At 55.1% G+C, this 21,832-nt stretch overlaps 3 protein-coding genes across 3 annotated transcripts; all 3 read right to left on the minus strand.

The window, feature by feature from the left end:
• Positions 1–1,958: 1,958 nt before the first annotated feature.
• Positions 1,959–3,765, minus strand: LOC145517231 (uncharacterized). The gene is made up of 3 exons (XM_081519502.1): positions 3,573–3,765; positions 2,861–3,173; positions 1,959–2,608 (listed from the first exon to the last, which is right to left on the minus strand). The coding sequence occupies exons 1-3, from the start codon at positions 3,705–3,707 to the stop codon at positions 1,980–1,982; spliced, it is 1,077 nt and encodes a 358-aa protein (XP_081375628.1). The 5' UTR covers positions 3,708–3,765; the 3' UTR covers positions 1,959–1,979.
• A 3,683-nt stretch (positions 3,766–7,448) lies between these two features.
• Positions 7,449–11,386, minus strand: LOC145517333 (uncharacterized). Its single transcript, XM_081519612.1, has 3 exons — positions 11,216–11,386; positions 10,504–10,816; positions 7,449–10,251 (listed from the first exon to the last, which is right to left on the minus strand). Exons 1-3 carry the CDS (start codon positions 11,348–11,350, stop codon positions 9,623–9,625), a joined length of 1,077 nt encoding a protein of 358 aa, XP_081375738.1. The 5' UTR covers positions 11,351–11,386; the 3' UTR covers positions 7,449–9,622.
• A 3,618-nt stretch (positions 11,387–15,004) lies between these two features.
• LOC145517321 (uncharacterized) lies at positions 15,005–19,028 on the minus strand. The gene is made up of 3 exons (XM_081519600.1): positions 18,858–19,028; positions 18,146–18,458; positions 15,005–17,893 (listed from the first exon to the last, which is right to left on the minus strand). The coding sequence occupies exons 1-3, from the start codon at positions 18,990–18,992 to the stop codon at positions 17,265–17,267; spliced, it is 1,077 nt and encodes a 358-aa protein (XP_081375726.1). The 5' UTR covers positions 18,993–19,028; the 3' UTR covers positions 15,005–17,264.
• Between the last annotated feature and the right edge of the window lie 2,804 nt (positions 19,029–21,832).

Below are 21,832 nucleotides of genomic sequence, written 5' to 3' on the forward strand. Positions count from 1 at the left end.
ACGCAAGGGTGTGGGTTTTGGCAGACTTCAGGGAAGACATGCCAGATGAGCCTGGGAGACTCCAGCTTAGTCTGGATTCAGGAGATATCTCCTCGGGCCAGCTAGTAATTGTAGGATAAGCCTAATGAGTCTTCACAGGATGAAGAGAGTAACGTGCCAAGGTAGCAATCGATGTCCTCATTCGAGAGGTTGAAGCTGGTGCTCAGAGAAGCGGGGAACTTGGCCAGAACAAGCAGGTGTGCACCCAGACAGAACCCCCAGATCCGGCCATTGGAGCTCAGGGAGGCCACTGGTGTGGCTTGTCCCTGTGGCAGGGGCCGAGGCATGCAGCCCACCCTGATTCCTGCGGGGGCCTGACTTGGGAAGTGCCATCTGGTAGCTTTGAGACTCACCAAACCAAATTGCACTGGAGAGAGGAAGGACACCTTCCTTCATCCACCCCCCACCCCCGCCGGATTCCCACATACCCTGACCCCTTTCTCTGGATTTCGGAGCCATTTCCAGAGTCCCGCTCATATGACCTCATTCGAAGTGCACTGTGGACGAGCTGCCATCTGCAGCTGCTACCACAGCAGCCAAGGGCTTTAGCTCCCGAGTACCTCCCTTCCTTTGGAACTTGGGGGCCCTCTACTCCCCACTTGCACACCACACACCTTTGCTGAGGATTGTGGGGACCCTCACTCAGTTTGCAGCACGTTGTAGCCATCCCTGTCCTCTCAATACCTCCCTTGAAACTCAGCTTGTGAGCTCCTTTGGAGCAGCGTGGCCCACCTGCAACACTGCAACGGAAGAGACACAGCTGACAGTGAAACAGCAGCTTAGATCTGACGGCCGGAAAGCTCTGTCAAAAGGGACCTCCCTCTTCACACCGTAGAGGCTCTAGGAGCCGCCAGGGTTTCGGAACCAGTGCTGGGGCCAAAAGGACTCCACAGCTGTTTTCCTTCCTGGGGAGGGTTCTGGCTCGAGTGGGAATGGCTCAAGTCTCCTAAGGTTCTGAAAGCCCACTGTGTGCAGATTCACGGTACACAGAGAGCAGAAGGTGGAGTCCTGTCCTGGAGGTGGTCACAGCTCACGGATGAGCCAGGCAGGCAGGCAGGCAGGGCATGAGAACACCTGAGCTGCCTTCATGAGTGAATGGTGTGGGGGCAGAGGAAGAGAAGCCGGTCTGCTCCCTCGTGTGGTGCCCAGGGCAGGTTGTCCCCAGAGGAATCCCTTACGACAGTGAGGACTATCACGGCTGTTTCCCAAGGGGTTCTGTCAGTGCGTGTCTTCCCCGGAGCGGTCAGGCCGTCTCTAAAATACACTGGCCATGGGCATTGCCTCTCCTTGGAACTTCCCATCTGTTTCTCTTTTTTATGGAACAGTGAATTTCTAGAGGGGTTCTGGGCCACAAGGATGTTGGGTCATTTTCTAGCCTTCTGTCATGAAGAACGCTTTCCTGGGCGTTGGGGTGGTTTGTTGTTCCAGCTCCCTTTCTTGGCTTCTTTTGGGAGCTGGTGCAACAAGAGGAGCTCAGCCTCTGCCTTCTGGCTGAGATGGCACCCTTCAAACAGCAATGCCTGCCTGGAGATAATGATGGCATTTGCCAAAAGGGCTTCGTTTGGCACATGGTATCTTGAAAGGACGTACAACGTCCTTTCGGCTATCAAAGGCTAGTTCAAAGGACATAAACATGAGAACTCTCCAGTGGAGTCTTACAGTAGGTGGAGCGTCCGAAAAAAACTCCTTCAGTCATTTCACTGAGAGTCATTGATTGGGGACACCAAGAATATAGGAAGGAATGCAGAAGGAAAAGATGAAACTGTGTTCAGGATCGGGCGGAGGGATGAACAGGGCGTGCTTGCCTTGAATCCAGGCTTTGTTGGGGGGTGGGGCATAAAGATGGAACGGGTCTGAAACTACAAAGTGGTGATGGTAACACAGTATCACCAGAGTTACACAACAGTGTTCCCAAATTGCAACAATGATGAAAAAGTTTACTAATCCCAACTTAACCAACAAAAATACAGGAAACCACGCAAAAAAGAAAACATCACCAGAAAGGTGGAAACAAACCAAATGCAAAGCAGTTCGGGGGAAAGGAACTCCATGTCCCCTGGGGGCAGACCGAGTTGACGGCGTCCACGGTGAGCAGACAGGGATGGAGGCTGCAGAGCCGACCGCTCCCCTGGACGTGGTGTTTCCGGCAAGGGCTCTGGGTCTCTGTCCAGAGCGGGGGCTCGTTCTCCCTGCAGGGGTGGGTGAGTCATCGTGGGCGTCTGGGTGTTGCGCGGGAGCCAGGGCAGGCTCTCCCTGCCGAGGCGGTGACTCCTCCTCTGCCTCGGGTTCTCCTGCCAAAGGCCGAGCAGGTAGAGGTGCACGTGGAGGTGGAGGTTCTGGCTGAGGGGGTGGGACATCAGTGCCTGGGGCTGGGGGTCCTGCAGGCACGGAGATCCGATCTGCCCGGTGTGCTGGCCAGTACCCAGCTGGCCTGGTGTCTCTGCGAGGGCAAGTCTCGGTTCTCCATCTGCCCTCGGTGGATCCCTGGGTCCTGCACCTGGAGCCACCACCTCTGTAGGGACAGGTCTGGGAAGTGGAGCCTGGTTCCAGTTGGAGGCCAGTGCTAGAGCTGTGGGAGAAGCATCGTTTGCCCGCAGGCCAGCCTTGGCATGTGCGTATCCCGGGACAGAAAGCTTCCAAGAGATTCCCAAAGAATACCCAGGGTCGGATGTCTTTTGGGACTGAAGTGTGCAAGATGGGGGGCGGGGGGTGTGAGGCCAGCGCTTGCTGCAGGCCCAGCAGCAGCTTTCGGGGACTCGTCCCTGTGTAGCTCAGCACCCCCTCCGCACACACTCCCGTACACCAGCCCCAGCGTCCTCACCTCTGTGCTCTGGCGTGCTGGGCTCCAGGTCCTCCTGCTGCCTCAGAGGCCGGGGTTCTCGGGACTCTGGGTCGGAGCCGGGTGTGCTGAGCTCCGTGGCAGCCTCAGACTGGGCCGCCGGGTGTATCCTGGGCGGTGTCTCGGCAGCAGGCCTTCCCCGCCTCCGCTTCGCCCCCGGTGGGGCTGATGCCTCCGTGGGCACGCTCACCTGGAGCCTGCACTGGGCCTCACGGGCGGGGGGGTGGTGCTCCGACCCCTCCCTCCGGGAGCTGGATGGGGTGTCCCCGTCCTCGGCCTCATCACGTGGGAAGCTCTGCAACGACAGTGACCGTCAGCCAGCCATGCTGGGAGTTTTCCGAGCTGGGCCTGGCCAGTGGAGCCGCTGCTTCGGCCTGCTCGAACTTCTCTGCCCAGAAGGGTCAGAGACGTGTGTCTGCTCAGATCCCCACCCGGGAGGAAAGAGACCCACCTGAGGGTGTGAGGTCAGCCTGGGCGGCCGGCCCTGCCCGCACTCTCCCCATCCCGCCCAGCATGCTCTCCCCTGGGGTGTGGACACAACTTGTCCGCAGGCTTCTGACCCCACATCCACCTGGGCTTCCTAGAGGGAGACACACCCCGAGAAACCCGCATCCACACACACAGGCAAAGGACGCGGTGTTTCCGGGTGGCATGGGAGAGGTGGCCTGGCCCGGCCTGGGGCTCCCCGTGTTACCTTTCTGTTTCTCCGGGCAAAGGGCCAGAGGCGTCTCGGGGGTGCCCTGAGCCAACGTCGACAGGGTGCCCACGCACACTGCCTGTGAGCTCTCCTGAGGCCCCGGCCTCTGGGCAGGGGCAAACAGCAGAACATCTCGGCAGCAAGTGATCTGGCTGGGGGCTCCTCTCCGCTCTCGAGGCCTGGATACCCGGGTTGCGGGTTCTGTTGGGTTCTGTTGCCGGCAGGTGACATCATTTCCTGGGGTTCGTGCTGAGGTCCCTTCCCCAAAACTTCCCAAGCGAATCCCTGGGTTTCTGACTGCTCGACCACCACCCTTAAGCCATGTGCAGGCACAGTGACACCCACCCAGCCCAGCCGACAGCCCTGGGGAGGCCTGGGTGCAGCCAGGGCCTGAGCTCCGAGGGCCCCGCTGCTCTCAGACCAGGCTCCTTCTTCTCATAAGTGGTGTGGCCCTGGACAAGCATATGCCCCTCAGGGTTTCCCCAGTCTCTCCATCTGCAGAGTGGCGGTCATTCTCCCATCTGCTTCCTAGGTCTGTCGGCCTACGAGCAGCTCCATGCCTTTCCACCTGGGGCCGATATCACGTGGAGCGTGTGCGCTGAGACTTCAGAAAGAAAGATTCCTTCCTGGGCTGACACAGCACAGAATGGGGCAGAACGAGGCCTGGATGTGCCGTGGTACCCAGGAAAAGGCACTCCCCCTCCTGACTGTTTTGAGACCCCGCATCCAAGTTGGAGGACCGAAAGGAAGACTCGAAGGTCTCCCTCTCTTATAGAAAAGAGTGGCCAACTTTCTGGTCCTCTGTTTCCATTGAGATTCTGTTCAAGTGTCCCAGCTCGGCTTCTGCGGGTGGCTGAGCTTCTAATGGCTCCCTGCGTTCTTGTCTTTTCCTCTCCAAACCTTCCGTCCTTTTCCCCCTTCTGGGGTGGATGGGCGCTGTCATTGCTTCTACCTTCGAGACAGATTGATGAAAAGTCTGGACCATCGACTCCTTTCCTCTCTTTGGTTCCGTGTCTCTCTCTGGCTGTGTCCCTCTCTTTTCCTTTCTCAATTCAGTCTGTGTCTTCCTCTTTCTCTCTCGTGTGTGGACGGATGGATGCTAGGAATGCACGTGTATATGATTAGATGAGGGTTATGTTTTAGGGATAGGTTAGAGGGAGAGAAAGGCTTTAGGTCGGAGTTGGTCATGGGGGAAGGGTCAAGGGTGGTGGTGGTGTTTCTTGGAATCTGAGTGCTGTGCATTCTTCGTCTCTTTCCATATGAACCCCTTCTCAGATACACCACTTGCAAGGAGTCTCTCGTGTTCCGTTTCCTCTCTTTTGCATTTGTGAATGCTTGCTTAGCTTCTCTGTTGTGAAGAGGTTCCATTGGATGGAAACCCATTGGTGTACTTCGTGTACCTCTTTCCCTTACTTGAAGAGACCCATTTCTACCTCCGCCCAGCAAATGGCAAGGAGACTCTGATGTTAAGGAGCCTTTGACCTACGCTTCTTTCTAGCTATCTCATGACATCAGCCTTTAGGGTGAGGTTTTCCCCGATATTGAGGTGGTCTGAGATCAAAACCAATAGCGTTCTTCAGATGTAGCTGTCTGGTTTTCCCATGGACATGTATTGAAGAGGCTTTCTTGTTCCCATTTGGATATTCTCCCCTTCTGTGTCAGAGATGAGTTGAGCATGGATGCTGGGGTCTGTGTCTGGACCCTCAACTTTATTCCATCGATCTGGATCTGTGTGTGTTGTTGTATTCCCAATAGCATACTGTCCGGCTCCTGCTGCTGCTGCTGCGGCTAAGTCACTTCAGTCGTGTCTGACTCTGCGCGACCCCATGGCCTGCAGCCTACCAGGCTCCTCCGTCCAGGGCATTTTCCAGGCAAGAGTACTGGAGTGGGTCGCCATTGCCTTCTCCGATACTCTCCTGAGGATCCTAGTTTGGTCGTCTGATTTCCTTTCACACAACCTTGGATGTCCGTATCGGGGCTTTTTCGTCGGATTGTATTGACAATTTAGGCTCTTTTCTGTTTCCGTACCCCTTTTGCAATTCTTGGTTGGGTGCGAAAATGCATTGGCATTTTGGGAGGAATAGCATCGAAGCTGTGGATTGCCTTGTGGGGCTGGGATATCATTTTCCAAATAGGAATTCTTTCAAGCCCTGAGCACAGCTTCTCTTTCCAGGGATTGGTGTGGGCTTGATCTTCCTTCTTCCATCTCTCGCCGTTTTGTGAGAACAGGTCCTTCCTTCCCTTCTGGGTTAGATGGACCCGTGGGGATCACTTCAGTGAATGGCATTGTCAGTGGGGGTGATAATTCCCTTCTCATTGGAAGACTTTGCTGTGAGTATTAGAAATGCAAGTGATTTCTCTTCCCCTTCCTCCCTGTCCATCTCTCAGAGCCACCGGGAAACAGAGGCCTCACCCAGGGTCACACAGGCCTGAGGAGGTACAACTAGACTGTTGATTCTTCAGGCCCTCAGTGCTGGACATCATCCGGGATACTCTGTGTGTGTCTTCCTCAGTCTGGTGTCCCTTCAGACCTTTCCCTAGTTTTCACAGGCTTGTTGTGTTGGTGTTCTTTGTCTGTTTGGAGACACATCCTTGATAAGCTTTGTGTTTCCACTCATTCGTCTCGCGATGTGTGACCTGTCTTTTGCTTTTGTACTGAGGTCTTTCCCACAGTAGATATCTTTGATTTTGCAAAGTCCACTGTATTCTCCTGGTTTTTTTTGTGGACTGCCTTTTAGTTTTGTGTGTGAAGACTCAAAGCACGTGTCCGGTTTCGGCTCATTGTTCCTCTAGATTTGTGACAAGTTTTCATGGAATGTTTGTCTAGGGATAACTGGAAGTGAACTCGGTGTAAGGTGTCAAGTCTCCATCTTCATTCATGTCATCCCCTGCAGTTTCCAATACCCTGTTCCTGAGTGGTATTGGAGACCTTGAGGGAAGTTTGCTTGCATTGGAGTTTGCGTTTCCACCTTGATTAACTTCACACTGTTCTGCCCTCAGGGACACTGTCAAGGGGGAGTGAGGAGCAGCCTGCACTTCCAGCAGTGACCACACGGTGGGGCGAGTGCTGCTCTCCCCTCTGGGAGCCCCAGGCCACAGGCATCCCAGTGAGGAGCCAGCTCTGTGCTCAGCTGAAAGGAGTTAGTCTCTCAGGAGCCTCTGAGCCCTTCCGTTTGGATCACCCAGGGTGGGCATTTACTGTGACAGAAAAAATTGCCCTGAATTCCATGGACGGAAGAGCCTGGCTGTGTAGAGATCGTGAGTTGCCGTGAATCAGACACAACTGAGGACACAAAAATTCAATAGATTAAAACACTTTTTGGGTGTGGGGGGGAGTAAAAGGGGGTGATGTGGGTTTTTTTGTCTTATAAAATAGCCAAGGGAAATCTAGTTTAAACCTAAATTCACATATATGGGATAGGTATAGCTCTCCGTCACCCTATTAAAAAAACTACTAAACTTTTTTGAAAGTTTATTTTGTAGCTTCCTTGAGCACTTCATTGTGAAGCTTTTTTTTTTTTTTTTTCTGTGACTTTGGCCTCATTAAAAAGTACGGTTTGCCTTTACTGGATAATTTTGTTCATTGGTTTCTTAGGGAATCTTGGTAATATTTGAGTTTCCTGGGGAGTATGGTCACATGACCTGGCCCTGGCCAATCGGTGCCTTCCACCTCCTTGGCCACTGTGATTGGCTCCGGACTGGGGCAGTGCCCAATCGGGGCCCAGGGCCGGGCCTCACGTTAGAAGCCAGGGGTAGAGGAGCTCTCGTCCTGCTGGGGTAGGGGAAGGGGTGGGGCCGGGGGAGGTCAGGCTCCATAAGTGGGAGGGGCGTGAGGTCCGCCTGCGGCAGTTGGTGACCTTCCTGCTCCCCTCAGGGCAGAGCCGCCGGCGTGAGAATGAGGGCGCTGCTGAGCCCAGGGACTGGGATGGCCTGTTGCTGCTGTGGTCCCAGAGCTCCACCCGAGACCTGAGGGAAGCCGTCTGCCCGTGAGTCCTCTCCCGCTTGTCTGTCAGCTTGTTTGAAACATGCTGGGTTTTCTGCCCAGCTGGCTAAGGGGAGTCCCTGGAAACGCAAGGGTGTGGGTTTTGGCAGACTTCAGGGAAGACATGCCAGATGAGCCTGGGAGACTCCAGCTTAATCTGGATTCAGGAGATATCTCCTCGGGCCAGCTAGTAATTGTAGGATAAGCCTAATGAGTCTTCACAGGATGAAGAGAGTAACGTGCCAAGGTAGCAATCGATGTCCTCATTCGAGAGGTTGAAGCTGGTGCTCAGAGAAGCGGGGAACTTGGCCAGAACAAGCAGGTGTGCACCCAGACAGAACCCCCAGATCCGGCCATTGGAGCTCAGGGAGGCCACTGGTGTGGCTTGTCCCTGTGGCAGGGGCCGAGGCATGCAGCCCACCCTGATTCCTGCGGGGGCCTGACTTGGGAAGTGCCATCTGGTAGCTTTGAGACTCACCAAACCAAATTGCACTGGAGAGAGGAAGGACACCTTCCTTCATCCACCCCCCACCCCCGCCGGATTCCCACATACCCTGACCCCTTTCTCTGGATTTCGGAGCCATTTCCAGAGTCCCGCTCATATGACCTCATTCGAAGTGCACTGTGGACGAGCTGCCATCTGCAGCTGCTACCACAGCAGCCAAGGGCTTTAGCTCCCGAGTACCTCCCTTCCTTTGGAACTTGGGGGCCCTCTACTCCCCACTTGCACACCACACACCTTTGCTGAGGATTGTGGGGACCCTCACTCAGTTTGCAGCACGTTGTAGCCATCCCTGTCCTCTCAATACCTCCCTTGAAACTCAGCTTGTGAGCTCCTTTGGAGCAGCGTGGCCCACCTGCAACACTGCAACGGAAGAGACACAGCTGACAGTGAAACAGCAGCTTAGATCTGACGGCCGGAAAGCTCTGTCAAAAGGGACCTCCCTCTTCACACCGTAGAGGCTCTAGGAGCCGCCAGGGTTTCGGAACCAGTGCTGGGGCCAAAAGGACTCCACAGCTGTTTTCCTTCCTGGGGAGGGTTCTGGCTCGAGTGGGAATGGCTCAAGTCTCCTAAGGTTCTGAAAGCCCACTGTGTGCAGATTCACGGTACACAGAGAGCAGAAGGTGGAGTCCTGTCCTGGAGGTGGTCACAGCTCACGGATGAGCCAGGCAGGCAGGCAGGCAGGGCATGAGAACACCTGAGCTGCCTTCATGAGTGAATGGTGTGGGGGCAGAGGAAGAGAAGCCGGTCTGCTCCCTCGTGTGGTGCCCAGGGCAGGTTGTCCCCAGAGGAATCCCTTACGACAGTGAGGACTATCACGGCTGTTTCCCAAGGGGTTCTGTCAGTGCGTGTCTTCCCCGGAGCGGTCAGGCCGTCTCTAAAATACACTGGCCATGGGCATTGCCTCTCCTTGGAACTTCCCATCTGTTTCTCTTTTTTATGGAACAGTGAATTTCTAGAGGGGTTCTGGGCCACAAGGATGTTGGGTCATTTTCTAGCCTTCTGTCATGAAGAACGCTTTCCTGGGCGTTGGGGTGGTTTGTTGTTCCAGCTCCCTTTCTTGGCTTCTTTTGGGAGCTGGTGCAACAAGAGGAGCTCAGCCTCTGCCTTCTGGCTGAGATGGCACCCTTCAAACAGCAATGCCTGCCTGGAGATAATGATGGCATTTGCCAAAAGGGCTTCGTTTGGCACATGGTATCTTGAAAGGACGTACAACGTCCTTTCAGCTATCAAAGGCTAGTTCAAAGGACATAAACATGAGAACTCTCCAGTGGAGTCTTACAGTAGGTGGAGCGTCCGAAAAAAACTCCTTCAGTCATTTCACTGAGAGTCATTGATTGGGGACACCAAGAATATAGGAAGGAATGCAGAAGGAAAAGATGAAACTGTGTTCAGGATCGGGCGGAGGGATGAACAGGGCGTGCTTGCCTTGAATCCAGGCTTTGTTGGGGGGTGGGGCATAAAGATGGAACGGGTCTGAAACTACAAAGTGGTGATGGTAACACAGTATCACCAGAGTTACACAACAGTGTTCCCAAATTGCAACAATGATGAAAAAGTTTACTAATCCCAACTTAACCAACAAAAATACAGGAAACCACGCAAAAAAGAAAACATCACCAGAAAGGTGGAAACAAACCAAATGCAAAGCAGTTCGGGGGAAAGGAACTCCATGTCCCCTGGGGGCAGACCGAGTTGACGGCGTCCACGGTGAGCAGACAGGGATGGAGGCTGCAGAGCCGACCGCTCCCCTGGACGTGGTGTTTCCGGCAAGGGCTCTGGGTCTCTGTCCAGAGCGGGGGCTCGTTCTCCCTGCAGGGGTGGGTGAGTCATCGTGGGCGTCTGGGTGTTGCGCGGGAGCCAGGGCAGGCTCTCCCTGCCGAGGCGGTGACTCCTCCTCTGCCTCGGGTTCTCCTGCCAAAGGCCGAGCAGGTAGAGGTGCACGTGGAGGTGGAGGTTCTGGCTGAGGGGGTGGGACATCAGTGCCTGGGGCTGGGGGTCCTGCAGGCACGGAGATCCGATCTGCCCGGTGTGCTGGCCAGTACCCAGCTGGCCTGGTGTCTCTGCGAGGGCAAGTCTCGGTTCTCCATCTGCCCTCGGTGGATCCCTGGGTCCTGCACCTGGAGCCACCACCTCTGTAGGGACAGGTCTGGGAAGTGGAGCCTGGTTCCAGTTGGAGGCCAGTGCTAGAGCTGTGGGAGAAGCATCGTTTGCCCGCAGGCCAGCCTTGGCATGTGCGTATCCCGGGACAGAAAGCTTCCAAGAGATTCCCAAAGAATACCCAGGGTCGGATGTCTTTTGGGACTGAAGTGTGCAAGATGGGGGGCGGGGGGTGTGAGGCCAGCGCTTGCTGCAGGCCCAGCAGCAGCTTTCGGGGACTCGTCCCTGTGTAGCTCAGCACCCCCTCCGCACACACTCCCGTACACCAGCCCCAGCGTCCTCACCTCTGTGCTCTGGCGTGCTGGGCTCCAGGTCCTCCTGCTGCCTCAGAGGCCGGGGTTCTCGGGACTCTGGGTCGGAGCCGGGTGTGCTGAGCTCCGTGGCAGCCTCAGACTGGGCCGCCGGGTGTATCCTGGGCGGTGTCTCGGCAGCAGGCCTTCCCCGCCTCCGCTTCGCCCCCGGTGGGGCTGATGCCTCCGTGGGCATGCTCACCTGGAGCCTGCACTGGGCCTCACGGGCGGGGGGGTGGTGCTCCGACCCCTCCCTCCGGGAGCTGGATGGGGTGTCCCCGTCCTCGGCCTCATCACGTGGGAAGCTCTGCAACGACAGTGACCGTCAGCCAGCCATGCTGGGAGTTTTCCGAGCTGGGCCTGGCCAGTGGAGCCGCTGCTTCGGCCTGCTCGAACTTCTCTGCCCAGAAGGGTCAGAGACGTGTGTCTGCTCAGATCCCCACCCGGGAGGAAAGAGACCCACCTGAGGGTGTGAGGTCAGCCTGGGCGGCCGGCCCTGCCCGCACTCTCCCCATCCCGCCCAGCATGCTCTCCCCTGGGGTGTGGACACAACTTGTCCGCAGGCTTCTGACCCCACATCCACCTGGGCTTCCTTGAGGGAGACACACCCCGAGAAACCCGCATCCACACACACAGGCAAAGGACCCGGTGTTTCCGGGTGGCATGGGAGAGGTGGCCTGGCCCGGCCTGGGGCTCCCCGTGTTACCTTTCTGTTTCTCCGGGCAAAGGGCCAGAGGCGTCTCGGGGGTGCCCTGAGCCAACGTCGACAGGGTGCCCACGCACACTGCCTGTGAGCTCTCCTGAGGCCCCGGCCTCTGGGCAGGGGCAAACAGCAGAACATCTCGGCAGCAAGTGATCTGGCTGGGGGCTCCTCTCCGCTCTCGAGGCCTGGATACCCGGGTTGCGGGTTCTGTTGGGTTCTGTTGCCGGCAGGTGACATCATTTCCTGGGGTTCGTGCTGAGGTCCCTTCCCCAAAACTTCCCAAGGGAATCTCTGGGTTTCTGACTGCTCGACCACCACCCTTAAGCCATGTGCAGGCACAGTGACACCCACCCAGCCCAGCCGACAGCCCTGGGGAGGCCTGGGTGCAGCCAGGGCCTGAGCTCCGAGGGCCCCGCTGCTCTCAGACCAGGCTCCTTCTTCTCATAAGTGGTGTGGCCCTGGACAAGCATATGCCCCTCAGGGTTTCCCCAGTCTCTCCATCTGCAGAGTGGCGGTCATTCTCCCATCTGCTTCCTAGGTCTGTCGGCCTACGAGCAGCTCCATGCCTTTCCACCTGGGGCCGATATCACGTGGAGCGTGTGCGCTGAGACTTCAGAAAGAAAGATTCCTTCCTGGGCTGACACAGCACAGAATGGGGCAGAACGAGGCCTGGATGTGCCGTGGTACCCAGGAAAAGGCACTCCCCCTCCTGACTGTTTTGAGACCCCGCATCCAAGTTGGAGGACCGAAAGGAAGACTCGAAGGTCTCCCTCTCTTATAGAAAAGAGTGGCCAACTTTCTGGTCCTCTGTTTCCATTGAGATTCTGTTCAAGTGTCCCAGCTCGGCTTCTGCGGGTGGCTGAGCTTCTAATGGCTCCCTGCGTTCTTGTCTTTTCCTCTCCAAACCTTCCGTCCTTTTCCCCCTTCTGGGGTGGATGGGCGCTGTCATTGCTTCTACCTTCGAGACAGATTGATGAAAAGTCTGGACCATCGACTCCTTTCCTCTCTTTGGTTCCGTGTCTCTCTCTGGCTGTGTCCCTCTCTTTTCCTTTCTCAATTCAGTCTGTGTCTTCCTCTTTCTCTCTCGTGTGTGGACGGATGGATGCTAGGAATGCACGTGTATATGATTAGATGAGGGTTATGTTTTAGGGATAGGTTAGAGGGAGAGAAAGGCTTTAGGTCGGAGTTGGTCATGGGGGAAGGGTCAAGGGTGGTGGTGGTGTTTCTTGGAATCTGAGTGCTGTGCATTCTTCGTCTCTTTCCATATGAACCCCTTCTCAGATACACCACTTGCAAGGAGTCTCTCGTGTTCCGTTTCCTCTCTTTTGCATTTGTGAATGCTTGCTTAGCTTCTCTGTTGTGAAGAGGTTCCATTGGATGGAAACCCATTGGTGTACTTCGTGTACCTCTTTCCCTTACTTGAAGAGACCCATTTCTACCTCCGCCCAGCAAATGGCAAGGAGACTCTGATGTTAAGGAGCCTTTGACCTACGCTTCTTTCTAGCTATCTCATGACATCAGCCTTTAGGGTGAGGTTTTCCCCGATATTGAGGTGGTCTGAGATCAAAACCAATAGCGTTCTTCAGATGTAGCTGTCTGGTTTTCCCATGGACATGTATTGAAGAGGCTTTCTTGTTCCCATTTGGATATTCTCCCCTTCTGTGTCAGAGATGAGTTGAGCATGGATGCTGGGGTCTGTGTCTGGACCCTCAACTTTATTCCATCGATCTGGATCTGTGTGTGTTGTTGTATTCCCAATAGCATACTGTCCGGCTCCTGCTGCTGCTGCTGCGGCTAAGTCACTTCAGTCGTGTCTGACTCTGCGTGACCCCATGGCCTGCAGCCTACCAGGCTCCTCCGTCCAGGGCATTTTCCAGGCAAGAGTACTGGAGTGGGTCGCCATTGCCTTCTCCGATACTCTCCTGAGGATCCTAGTTTGGTCGTCTAATTTCCTTTCACACAACCTTGGATGTCCGTATCGGGGCTTTTTCGTCGGATTGTATTGACAATTTAGGCTCTTTTCTGTTTCCGTACCCCTTTTGCAATTCTTGGTTGGGTGCGAAAATGCATTGGCATTTTGGGAGGAATAGCATCGAAGCTGTGGATTGCCTTGTGGGGCTGGGATATCATTTTCCAAATAGGAATTCTTTCAAGCCCTGAGCACAGCTTCTCTTTCCAGGGATTGGTGTGGGCTTGATCTTCCTTCTTCCATCTCTCGCCGTTTTGTGAGAACAGGTCCTTCCTTCCCTTCTGGGTTAGATGGACCCGTGGGGATCACTTCAGTGAATGGCATTGTCAGTGGGGGTGATAATTCCCTTCTCATTGGAAGACTTTGCTGTGAGTATTAGAAATGCAAGTGATTTCTCTTCCCCTTCCTCCCTGTCCATCTCTCAGAGCCACCGGGAAACAGAGGCCTCACCCAGGGTCACACAGGCCTGAGGAGGTACAACTAGACTGTTGATTCTTCAGGCCCTCAGTGCTGGACATCATCCGGGATACTCTGTGTGTGTCTTCCTCAGTCTGGTGTCCCTTCAGACCTTTCCCTAGTTTTCACAGGCTTGTTGTGTTGGTGTTCTTTGTCTGTTTGGAGACACATCCTTGATAAGCTTTGTGTTTCCACTCATTCGTCTCGCGATGTGTGACCTGTCTTTTGCTTTTGTACTGAGGTCTTTCCCACAGTAGATATCTTTGATTTTGCAAAGTCCACTGTATTCTCCTGGTTTTTTTTGTGGACTGCCTTTTAGTTTTGTGTGTGAAGACTCAAAGCACGTGTCCGGTTTCGGCTCATTGTTCCTCTAGATTTGTGACAAGTTTTCATGGAATGTTTGTCTAGGGATAACTGGAAGTGAACTCGGTGTAAGGTGTCAAGTCTCCATCTTCATTCATGTCATCCCCTGCAGTTTCCAATACCCTGTTCCTGAGTGGTATTGGAGACCTTGAGGGAAGTTTGCTTGCATTGGAGTTTGCGTTTCCACCTTGATTAACTTCACACTGTTCTGCCCTCAGGGACACTGTCAAGGGGGAGTGAGGAGCAGCCTGCACTTCCAGCAGTGACCACACGGTGGGGCGAGTGCTGCTCTCCCCTCTGGGAGCCCCAGGCCACAGGCATCCCAGTGAGGAGCCAGCTCTGTGCTCAGCTGAAAGGAGTTAGTCTCTCAGGAGCCTCTGAGCCCTTCCGTTTGGATCACCCAGGGTGGGCATTTACTGTGACAGAAAAAATTGCCCTGAATTCCATGGACGGAAGAGCCTGGCTGTGTAGAGATCGTGAGTTGCCGTGAATCAGACACAACTGAGGACACAAAAATTCAATAGATTAAAACACTTTTTGGGTGTGGGGGGGAGTAAAAGGGGGTGATGTGGGTTTTTTTGTCTTATAAAATAGCCAAGGGAAATCTAGTTTAAACCTAAATTCACATATATGGGATAGGTATAGCTCTCCGTCACCCTATTAAAAAAACTACTAAACTTTTTTGAAAGTTTATTTTGTAGCTTCCTTGAGCACTTCATTGTGAAGCTTTTTTTTTTTTTTTTCTGTGACTTTGGCCTCATTAAAAAGTACGGTTTGCCTTTACTGGATAATTTTGTTCATTGGTTTCTTAGGGAATCTTGGTAATATTTGAGTTTCCTGGGGAGTATGGTCACATGACCTGGCCCTGGCCAATCGGTGCCTTCCACCTCCTTGGCCACTGTGATTGGCTCCGGACTGGGGCAGTGCCCAGTCGGGGCCCAGGGCCGGGCCTCACGTTAGAAGCCAGGGGAAGAGGAGCTCTCGTCCTGCTGGGGTAGGGGAAGGGGTGGGGCCGGGGGAGGTCAGGCTCCATAAGTGGGAGGGGCGTGAGGTCCGCCTGCGGCAGTTGGTGACCTTCCTGCTCCCCTCAGGGCAGAGCCGCCGGCGTGAGAATGAGGGCGCTGCTGAGCCCAGGGACTGGGATGGCCTGTTGCTGCTGTGGTCCCAGAGCTCCACCCGAGACCTGAGGGAAGCCGTCTGCCCGTGAGTCCTCTCCCGCTTGTCTGTCAGCTTGTTTGAAACATGCTGGGTTTTCTGCCCAGCTGGCTAAGGGGAGTCCCTGGAAACGCAAGGGTGTGGGTTTTGGCAGACTTCAGGGAAGACATGCCAGATGAGCCTGGGAGACTCCAGCTTAATCTGGATTCAGGAGATATCTCCTCGGGCCAGCTAGTAATTGTAGGATAAGCCTAATGAGTCTTCACAGGATGAAGAGAGTAACGTGCCAAGGTAGCAATCGATGTCCTCATTCGAGAGGTTGAAGCTGGTGCTCAGAGAAGCGGGGAACTTGGCCAGAACAAGCAGGTGTGCACCCAGACAGAACCCCCAGATCCGGCCATTGGAGCTCAGGGAGGCCACTGGTGTGGCTTGTCCCTGTGGCAGGGGCCGAGGCATGCAGCCCACCCTGATTCCTGCGGGGGCCTGACTTGGGAAGTGCCATCTGGTAGCTTTGAGACTCACCAAACCAAATTGCACTGGAGAGAGGAAGGACACCTTCCTTCATCCACCCCCCACCCCCGCCGGATTCCCACATACCCTGACCCCTTTCTCTGGATTTCGGAGCCATTTCCAGAGTCCCGCTCATATGACCTCATTCGAAGTGCACTGTGGACGAGCTGCCATCTGCAGCTGCTACCACAGCAGCCAAGGGCTTTAGCTCCCGAGTACCTCCCTTCCTTTGGAACTTGGGGGCCCTCTACTCCCCACTTGCACACCACACACCTTTGCTGAGGATTGTGGGGACCCTCACTCAGTTTGCAGCACGTTGTAGCCATCCCTGTCCTCTCAATACCTCCCTTGAAACTCAGCTTGTGAGCTCCTTTGGAGCAGCGTGGCCCACCTGCAACACTGCAACGGAAGAGACACAGCTGACAGTGAAACAGCAGCTTAGATCTGACGGCCGGAAAGCTCTGTCAAAAGGGACCTCCCTCTTCACACCGTAGAGGCTCTAGGAGCCGCCAGGGTTTCGGAACCAGTGCTGGGGCCAAAAGGACTCCACAGCTGTTTTCCTTCCTGGGGAGGGTTCTGGCTCGAGTGGGAATGGCTCAAGTCTCCTAAGGTTCTGAAAGCCCACTGTGTGCAGATTCACGGTACACAGAGAGCAGAAGGTGGAGTCCTGTCCTGGAGGTGGTCACAGCTCACGGATGAGCCAGGCAGGCAGGCAGGCAGGGCATGAGAACACCTGAGCTGCCTTCATGAGTGAATGGTGTGGGGGCAGAGGAAGAGAAGCCGGTCTGCTCCCTCGTGTGGTGCCCAGGGCAGGTTGTCCCCAGAGGAATCCCTTACGACAGTGAGGACTATCACGGCTGTTTCCCAAGGGGTTCTGTCAGTGCGTGTCTTCCCCGGAGCGGTCAGGCCGTCTCTAAAATACACTGGCCATGGGCATTGCCTCTCCTTGGAACTTCCCATCTGTTTCTCTTTTTTATGGAACAGTGAATTTCTAGAGGGGTTCTGGGCCACAAGGATGTTGGGTCATTTTCTAGCCTTCTGTCATGAAGAACGCTTTCCTGGGCGTTGGGGTGGTTTGTTGTTCCAGCTCCCTTTCTTGGCTTCTTTTGGGAGCTGGTGCAACAAGAGGAGCTCAGCCTCTGCCTTCTGGCTGAGATGGCACCCTTCAAACAGCAATGCCTGCCTGGAGATAATGATGGCATTTGCCAAAAGGGCTTCGTTTGGCACATGGTATCTTGAAAGGACGTACAACGTCCTTTCAGCTATCAAAGGCTAGTTCAAAGGACATAAACATGAGAACTCTCCAGTGGAGTCTTACAGTAGGTGGAGCGTCCGAAAAAAACTCCTTCAGTCATTTCACTGAGAGTCATTGATTGGGGACACCAAGAATATAGGAAGGAATGCAGAAGGAAAAGATGAAACTGTGTTCAGGATCGGGCGGAGGGATGAACAGGGCGTGCTTGCCTTGAATCCAGGCTTTGTTGGGGGGTGGGGCATAAAGATGGAACGGGTCTGAAACTACAAAGTGGTGATGGTAACACAGTATCACCAGAGTTACACAACAGTGTTCCCAAATTGCAACAATGATGAAAAAGTTTACTAATCCCAACTTAACCAACAAAAATACAGGAAACCACGCAAAAAAGAAAACATCACCAGAAAGGTGGAAACAAACCAAATGCAAAGCAGTTCGGGGGAAAGGAACTCCATGTCCCCTGGGGGCAGACCGAGTTGACGGCGTCCACGGTGAGCAGACAGGGATGGAGGCTGCAGAGCCGACCGCTCCCCTGGACGTGGTGTTTCCGGCAAGGGCTCTGGGTCTCTGTCCAGAGCGGGGGCTCGTTCTCCCTGCAGGGGTGGGTGAGTCATCGTGGGCGTCTGGGTGTTGCGCGGGAGCCAGGGCAGGCTCTCCCTGCCGAGGCGGTGACTCCTCCTCTGCCTCGGGTTCTCCTGCCAAAGGCCGAGCAGGTAGAGGTGCACGTGGAGGTGGAGGTTCTGGCTGAGGGGGTGGGACATCAGTGCCTGGGGCTGGGGGTCCTGCAGGCACGGAGATCCGATCTGCCCGGTGTGCTGGCCAGTACCCAGCTGGCCTGGTGTCTCTGCGAGGGCAAGTCTCGGTTCTCCATCTGCCCTCGGTGGATCCCTGGGTCCTGCACCTGGAGCCACCACCTCTGTAGGGACAGGTCTGGGAAGTGGAGCCTGGTTCCAGTTGGAGGCCAGTGCTAGAGCTGTGGGAGAAGCATCGTTTGCCCGCAGGCCAGCCTTGGCATGTGCGTATCCCGGGACAGAAAGCTTCCAAGAGATTCCCAAAGAATACCCAGGGTCGGATGTCTTTTGGGACTGAAGTGTGCAAGATGGGGGGCGGGGGGTGTGAGGCCAGCGCTTGCTGCAGGCCCAGCAGCAGCTTTCGGGGACTCGTCCCTGTGTAGCTCAGCACCCCCTCCGCACACACTCCCGTACACCAGCCCCAGCGTCCTCACCTCTGTGCTCTGGCGTGCTGGGCTCCAGGTCCTCCTGCTGCCTCAGAGGCCGGGGTTCTCGGGACTCTGGGTCGGAGCCGGGTGTGCTGAGCTCCGTGGCAGCCTCAGACTGGGCCGCCGGGTGTATCCTGGGCGGTGTCTCGGCAGCAGGCCTTCCCCGCCTCCGCTTCGCCCCCGGTGGGGCTGATGCCTCCGTGGGCATGCTCACCTGGAGCCTGCACTGGGCCTCACGGGCGGGGGGGTGGTGCTCCGACCCCTCCCTCCGGGAGCTGGATGGGGTGTCCCCGTCCTCGGCCTCATCACGTGGGAAGCTCTGCAACGACAGTGACCGTCAGCCAGCCATGCTGGGAGTTTTCCGAGCTGGGCCTGGCCAGTGGAGCCGCTGCTTCGGCCTGCTCGAACTTCTCTGCCCAGAAGGGTCAGAGACGTGTGTCTGCTCAGATCCCCACCCGGGAGGAAAGAGACCCACCTGAGGGTGTGAGGTCAGCCTGGGCGGCCGGCCCTGCCCGCACTCTCCCCATCCCGCCCAGCATGCTCTCCCCTGGGGTGTGGACACAACTTGTCCGCAGGCTTCTGACCCCACATCCACCTGGGCTTCCTTGAGGGAGACACACCCCGAGAAACCCGCATCCACACACACAGGCAAAGGACCCGGTGTTTCCGGGTGGCATGGGAGAGGTGGCCTGGCCCGGCCTGGGGCTCCCCGTGTTACCTTTCTGTTTCTCCGGGCAAAGGGCCAGAGGCGTCTCGGGGGTGCCCTGAGCCAACGTCGACAGGGTGCCCACGCACACTGCCTGTGAGCTCTCCTGAGGCCCCGGCCTCTGGGCAGGGGCAAACAGCAGAACATCTCGGCAGCAAGTGATCTGGCTGGGGGCTCCTCTCCGCTCTCGAGGCCTGGATACCCGGGTTGCGGGTTCTGTTGGGTTCTGTTGCCGGCAGGTGACATCATTTCCTGGGGTTCGTGCTGAGGTCCCTTCCCCAAAACTTCCCAAGGGAATCTCTGGGTTTCTGACTGCTCGACCACCACCCTTAAGCCATGTGCAGGCACAGTGACACCCACCCAGCCCAGCCGACAGCCCTGGGGAGGCCTGGGTGCAGCCAGGGCCTGAGCTCCGAGGGCCCCGCTGCTCTCAGACCAGGCTCCTTCTTCTCATAAGTGGTGTGGCCCTGGACAAGCATATGCCCCTCAGGGTTTCCCCAGTCTCTCCATCTGCAGAGTGGCGGTCATTCTCCCATCTGCTTCCTAGGTCTGTCGGCCTACGAGCAGCTCCATGCCTTTCCACCTGGGGCCGATATCACGTGGAGCGTGTGCGCTGAGACTTCAGAAAGAAAGATTCCTTCCTGGGCTGACACAGCACAGAATGGGGCAGAACGAGGCCTGGATGTGCCGTGGTACCCAGGAAAAGGCACTCCCCCTCCTGACTGTTTTGAGACCCCGCATCCAAGTTGGAGGACCGAAAGGAAGACTCGAAGGTCTCCCTCTCTTATAGAAAAGAGTGGCCAACTTTCTGGTCCTCTGTTTCCATTGAGATTCTGTTCAAGTGTCCCAGCTCGGCTTCTGCGGGTGGCTGAGCTTCTAATGGCTCCCTGCGTTCTTGTCTTTTCCTCTCCAAACCTTCCGTCCTTTTCCCCCTTCTGGGGTGGATGGGCGCTGTCATTGCTTCTACCTTCGAGACAGATTGATGAAAAGTCTGGACCATCGACTCCTTTCCTCTCTTTGGTTCCGTGTCTCTCTCTGGCTGTGTCCCTCTCTTTTCCTTTCTCAATTCAGTCTGTGTCTTCCTCTTTCTCTCTCGTGTGTGGACGGATGGATGCTAGGAATGCACGTGTATATGATTAGATGAGGGTTATGTTTTAGGGATAGGTTAGAGGGAGAGAAAGGCTTTAGGTCGGAGTTGGTCATGGGGGAAGGGTCAAGGGTGGTGGTGGTGTTTCTTGGAATCTGAGTGCTGTGCATTCTTCGTCTCTTTCCATATGAACCCCTTCTCAGATACACCACTTGCAAGGAGTCTCTCGTGTTCCGTTTCCTCTCTTTTGCATTTGTGAATGCTTGCTTAGCTTCTCTGTTGTGAAGAGGTTCCATTGGATGGAAACCCATTGGTGTACTTCGTGTACCTCTTTCCCTTACTTGAAGAGACCCATTTCTACCTCCGCCCAGCAAATGGCAAGGAGACTCTGATGTTAAGGAGCCTTTGACCTACGCTTCTTTCTAGCTATCTCATGACATCAGCCTTTAGGGTGAGGTTTTCCCCGATATTGAGGTGGTCTGAGATCAAAACCAATAGCGTTCTTCAGATGTAGCTGTCTGGTTTTCCCATGGACATGTATTGAAGAGGCTTTCTTGTTCCCATTTGGATATTCTCCCCTTCTGTGTCAGAGATGAGTTGAGCATGGATGCTGGGGTCTGTGTCTGGACCCTCAACTTTATTCCATCGATCTGGATCTGTGTGTGTTGTTGTATTCCCAATAGCATACTGTCCGGCTCCTGCTGCTGCTGCTGCGGCTAAGTCACTTCAGTCGTGTCTGACTCTGCGCGACCCCATGGCCTGCAGCCTACCAGGCTCCTCCGTCCAGGGCATTTTCCAGGCAAGAGTACTGGAGTGGGTCGCCATTGCCTTCTCCGATACTCTCCTGAGGATCCTAGTTTGGTCGTCTGATTTCCTTTCACACAACCTTGGATGTCCGTATCGGGGCTTTTTCGTCGGATTGTATTGACAATTTAGGCTCTTTTCTGTTTCCGTACCCCTTTTGCAATTCTTGGTTGGGTGCGAAAATGCATTGGCATTTTGGGAGGAATAGCATCGAAGCTGTGGATTGCCTTGTGGGGCTGGGATATCATTTTCCAAATAGGAATTCTTTCAAGCCCTGAGCACAGCTTCTCTTTCCAGGGATTGGTGTGGGCTTGATCTTCCTTCTTCCATCTCTCGCCGTTTTGTGAGAACAGGTCCTTCCTTCCCTTCTGGGTTAGATGGACCCGTGGGGATCACTTCAGTGAATGGCATTGTCAGTGGGGGTGATAATTCCCTTCTCATTGGAAGACTTTGCTGTGAGTATTAGAAATGCAAGTGATTTCTCTTCCCCTTCCTCCCTGTCCATCTCTCAGAGCCACCGGGAAACAGAGGCCTCACCCAGGGTCACACAGGCCTGAGGAGGTACAACTAGACTGTTGATTCTTCAGGCCCTCAGTGCTGGACATCATCCGGGATACTCTGTGTGTGTCTTCCTCAGTCTGGTGTCCCTTCAGACCTTTCCCTAGTTTTCACAGGCTTGTTGTGTTGGTGTTCTTTGTCTGTTTGGAGACACATCCTTGATAAGCTTTGTGTTTCCACTCATTCGTCTCGCGATGTGTGACCTGTCTTTTGCTTTTGTACTGAGGTCTTTCCCACAGTAGATATCTTTGATTTTGCAAAGTCCACTGTATTCTCCTGGTTTTTTTTGTGGACTGCCTTTTAGTTTTGTGTGTGAAGACTCAAAGCACGTGTCCGGTTTCGGCTCATTGTTCCTCTAGATTTGTGACAAGTTTTCATGGAATGTTTGTCTAGGGATAACTGGAAGTGAACTCGGTGTAAGGTGTCAAGTCTCCATCTTCATTCATGTCATCCCCTGCAGTTTCCAATACCCTGTTCCTGAGTGGTATTGGAGACCTTGAGGGAAGTTTGCTTGCATTGGAGTTTGCGTTTCCACCTT

Source organism: Giraffa tippelskirchi, chromosome 8, assembly GCF_054371585.1.
Source record: "Giraffa tippelskirchi isolate mGirTip1 chromosome 8, T2T-mGirTip1v1.2.pri, whole genome shotgun sequence".
Taxonomy (NCBI): Eukaryota; Metazoa; Chordata; class Mammalia; order Artiodactyla; family Giraffidae; genus Giraffa; species Giraffa tippelskirchi.

What these genes read in the sequence shown, in the direction of transcription:
- LOC145517231 (XM_081519502.1), bottom strand. Translation starts at nt 3,707, where the DNA reads ATGTTCTGCTGTTTGCCCCTGCCCAGAGGCCGGGGCCTCAGGAGAGCT. An exon ending in TTGCCCGGAGAAACAGAAAG is followed by an intron (nt 3,174 to 3,572) that starts GTAACACGGGGA and finishes CTGTCGTTGCAG; the next exon opens with AGCTTCCCACGTGATGAGGC. An exon ending in CAGCACGCCAGAGCACAGAG is followed by an intron (nt 2,609 to 2,860) that starts GTGAGGACGCTG and finishes CTTCTCCCACAG; the next exon opens with CTCTAGCACTGGCCTCCAAC.
- LOC145517333 (XM_081519612.1), bottom strand. Translation starts at nt 11,350, where the DNA reads ATGTTCTGCTGTTTGCCCCTGCCCAGAGGCCGGGGCCTCAGGAGAGCT. An exon ending in TTGCCCGGAGAAACAGAAAG is followed by an intron (nt 10,817 to 11,215) that starts GTAACACGGGGA and finishes CTGTCGTTGCAG; the next exon opens with AGCTTCCCACGTGATGAGGC. An exon ending in CAGCACGCCAGAGCACAGAG is followed by an intron (nt 10,252 to 10,503) that starts GTGAGGACGCTG and finishes CTTCTCCCACAG; the next exon opens with CTCTAGCACTGGCCTCCAAC.
- LOC145517321 (XM_081519600.1), bottom strand. Translation starts at nt 18,992, where the DNA reads ATGTTCTGCTGTTTGCCCCTGCCCAGAGGCCGGGGCCTCAGGAGAGCT. An exon ending in TTGCCCGGAGAAACAGAAAG is followed by an intron (nt 18,459 to 18,857) that starts GTAACACGGGGA and finishes CTGTCGTTGCAG; the next exon opens with AGCTTCCCACGTGATGAGGC. An exon ending in CAGCACGCCAGAGCACAGAG is followed by an intron (nt 17,894 to 18,145) that starts GTGAGGACGCTG and finishes CTTCTCCCACAG; the next exon opens with CTCTAGCACTGGCCTCCAAC.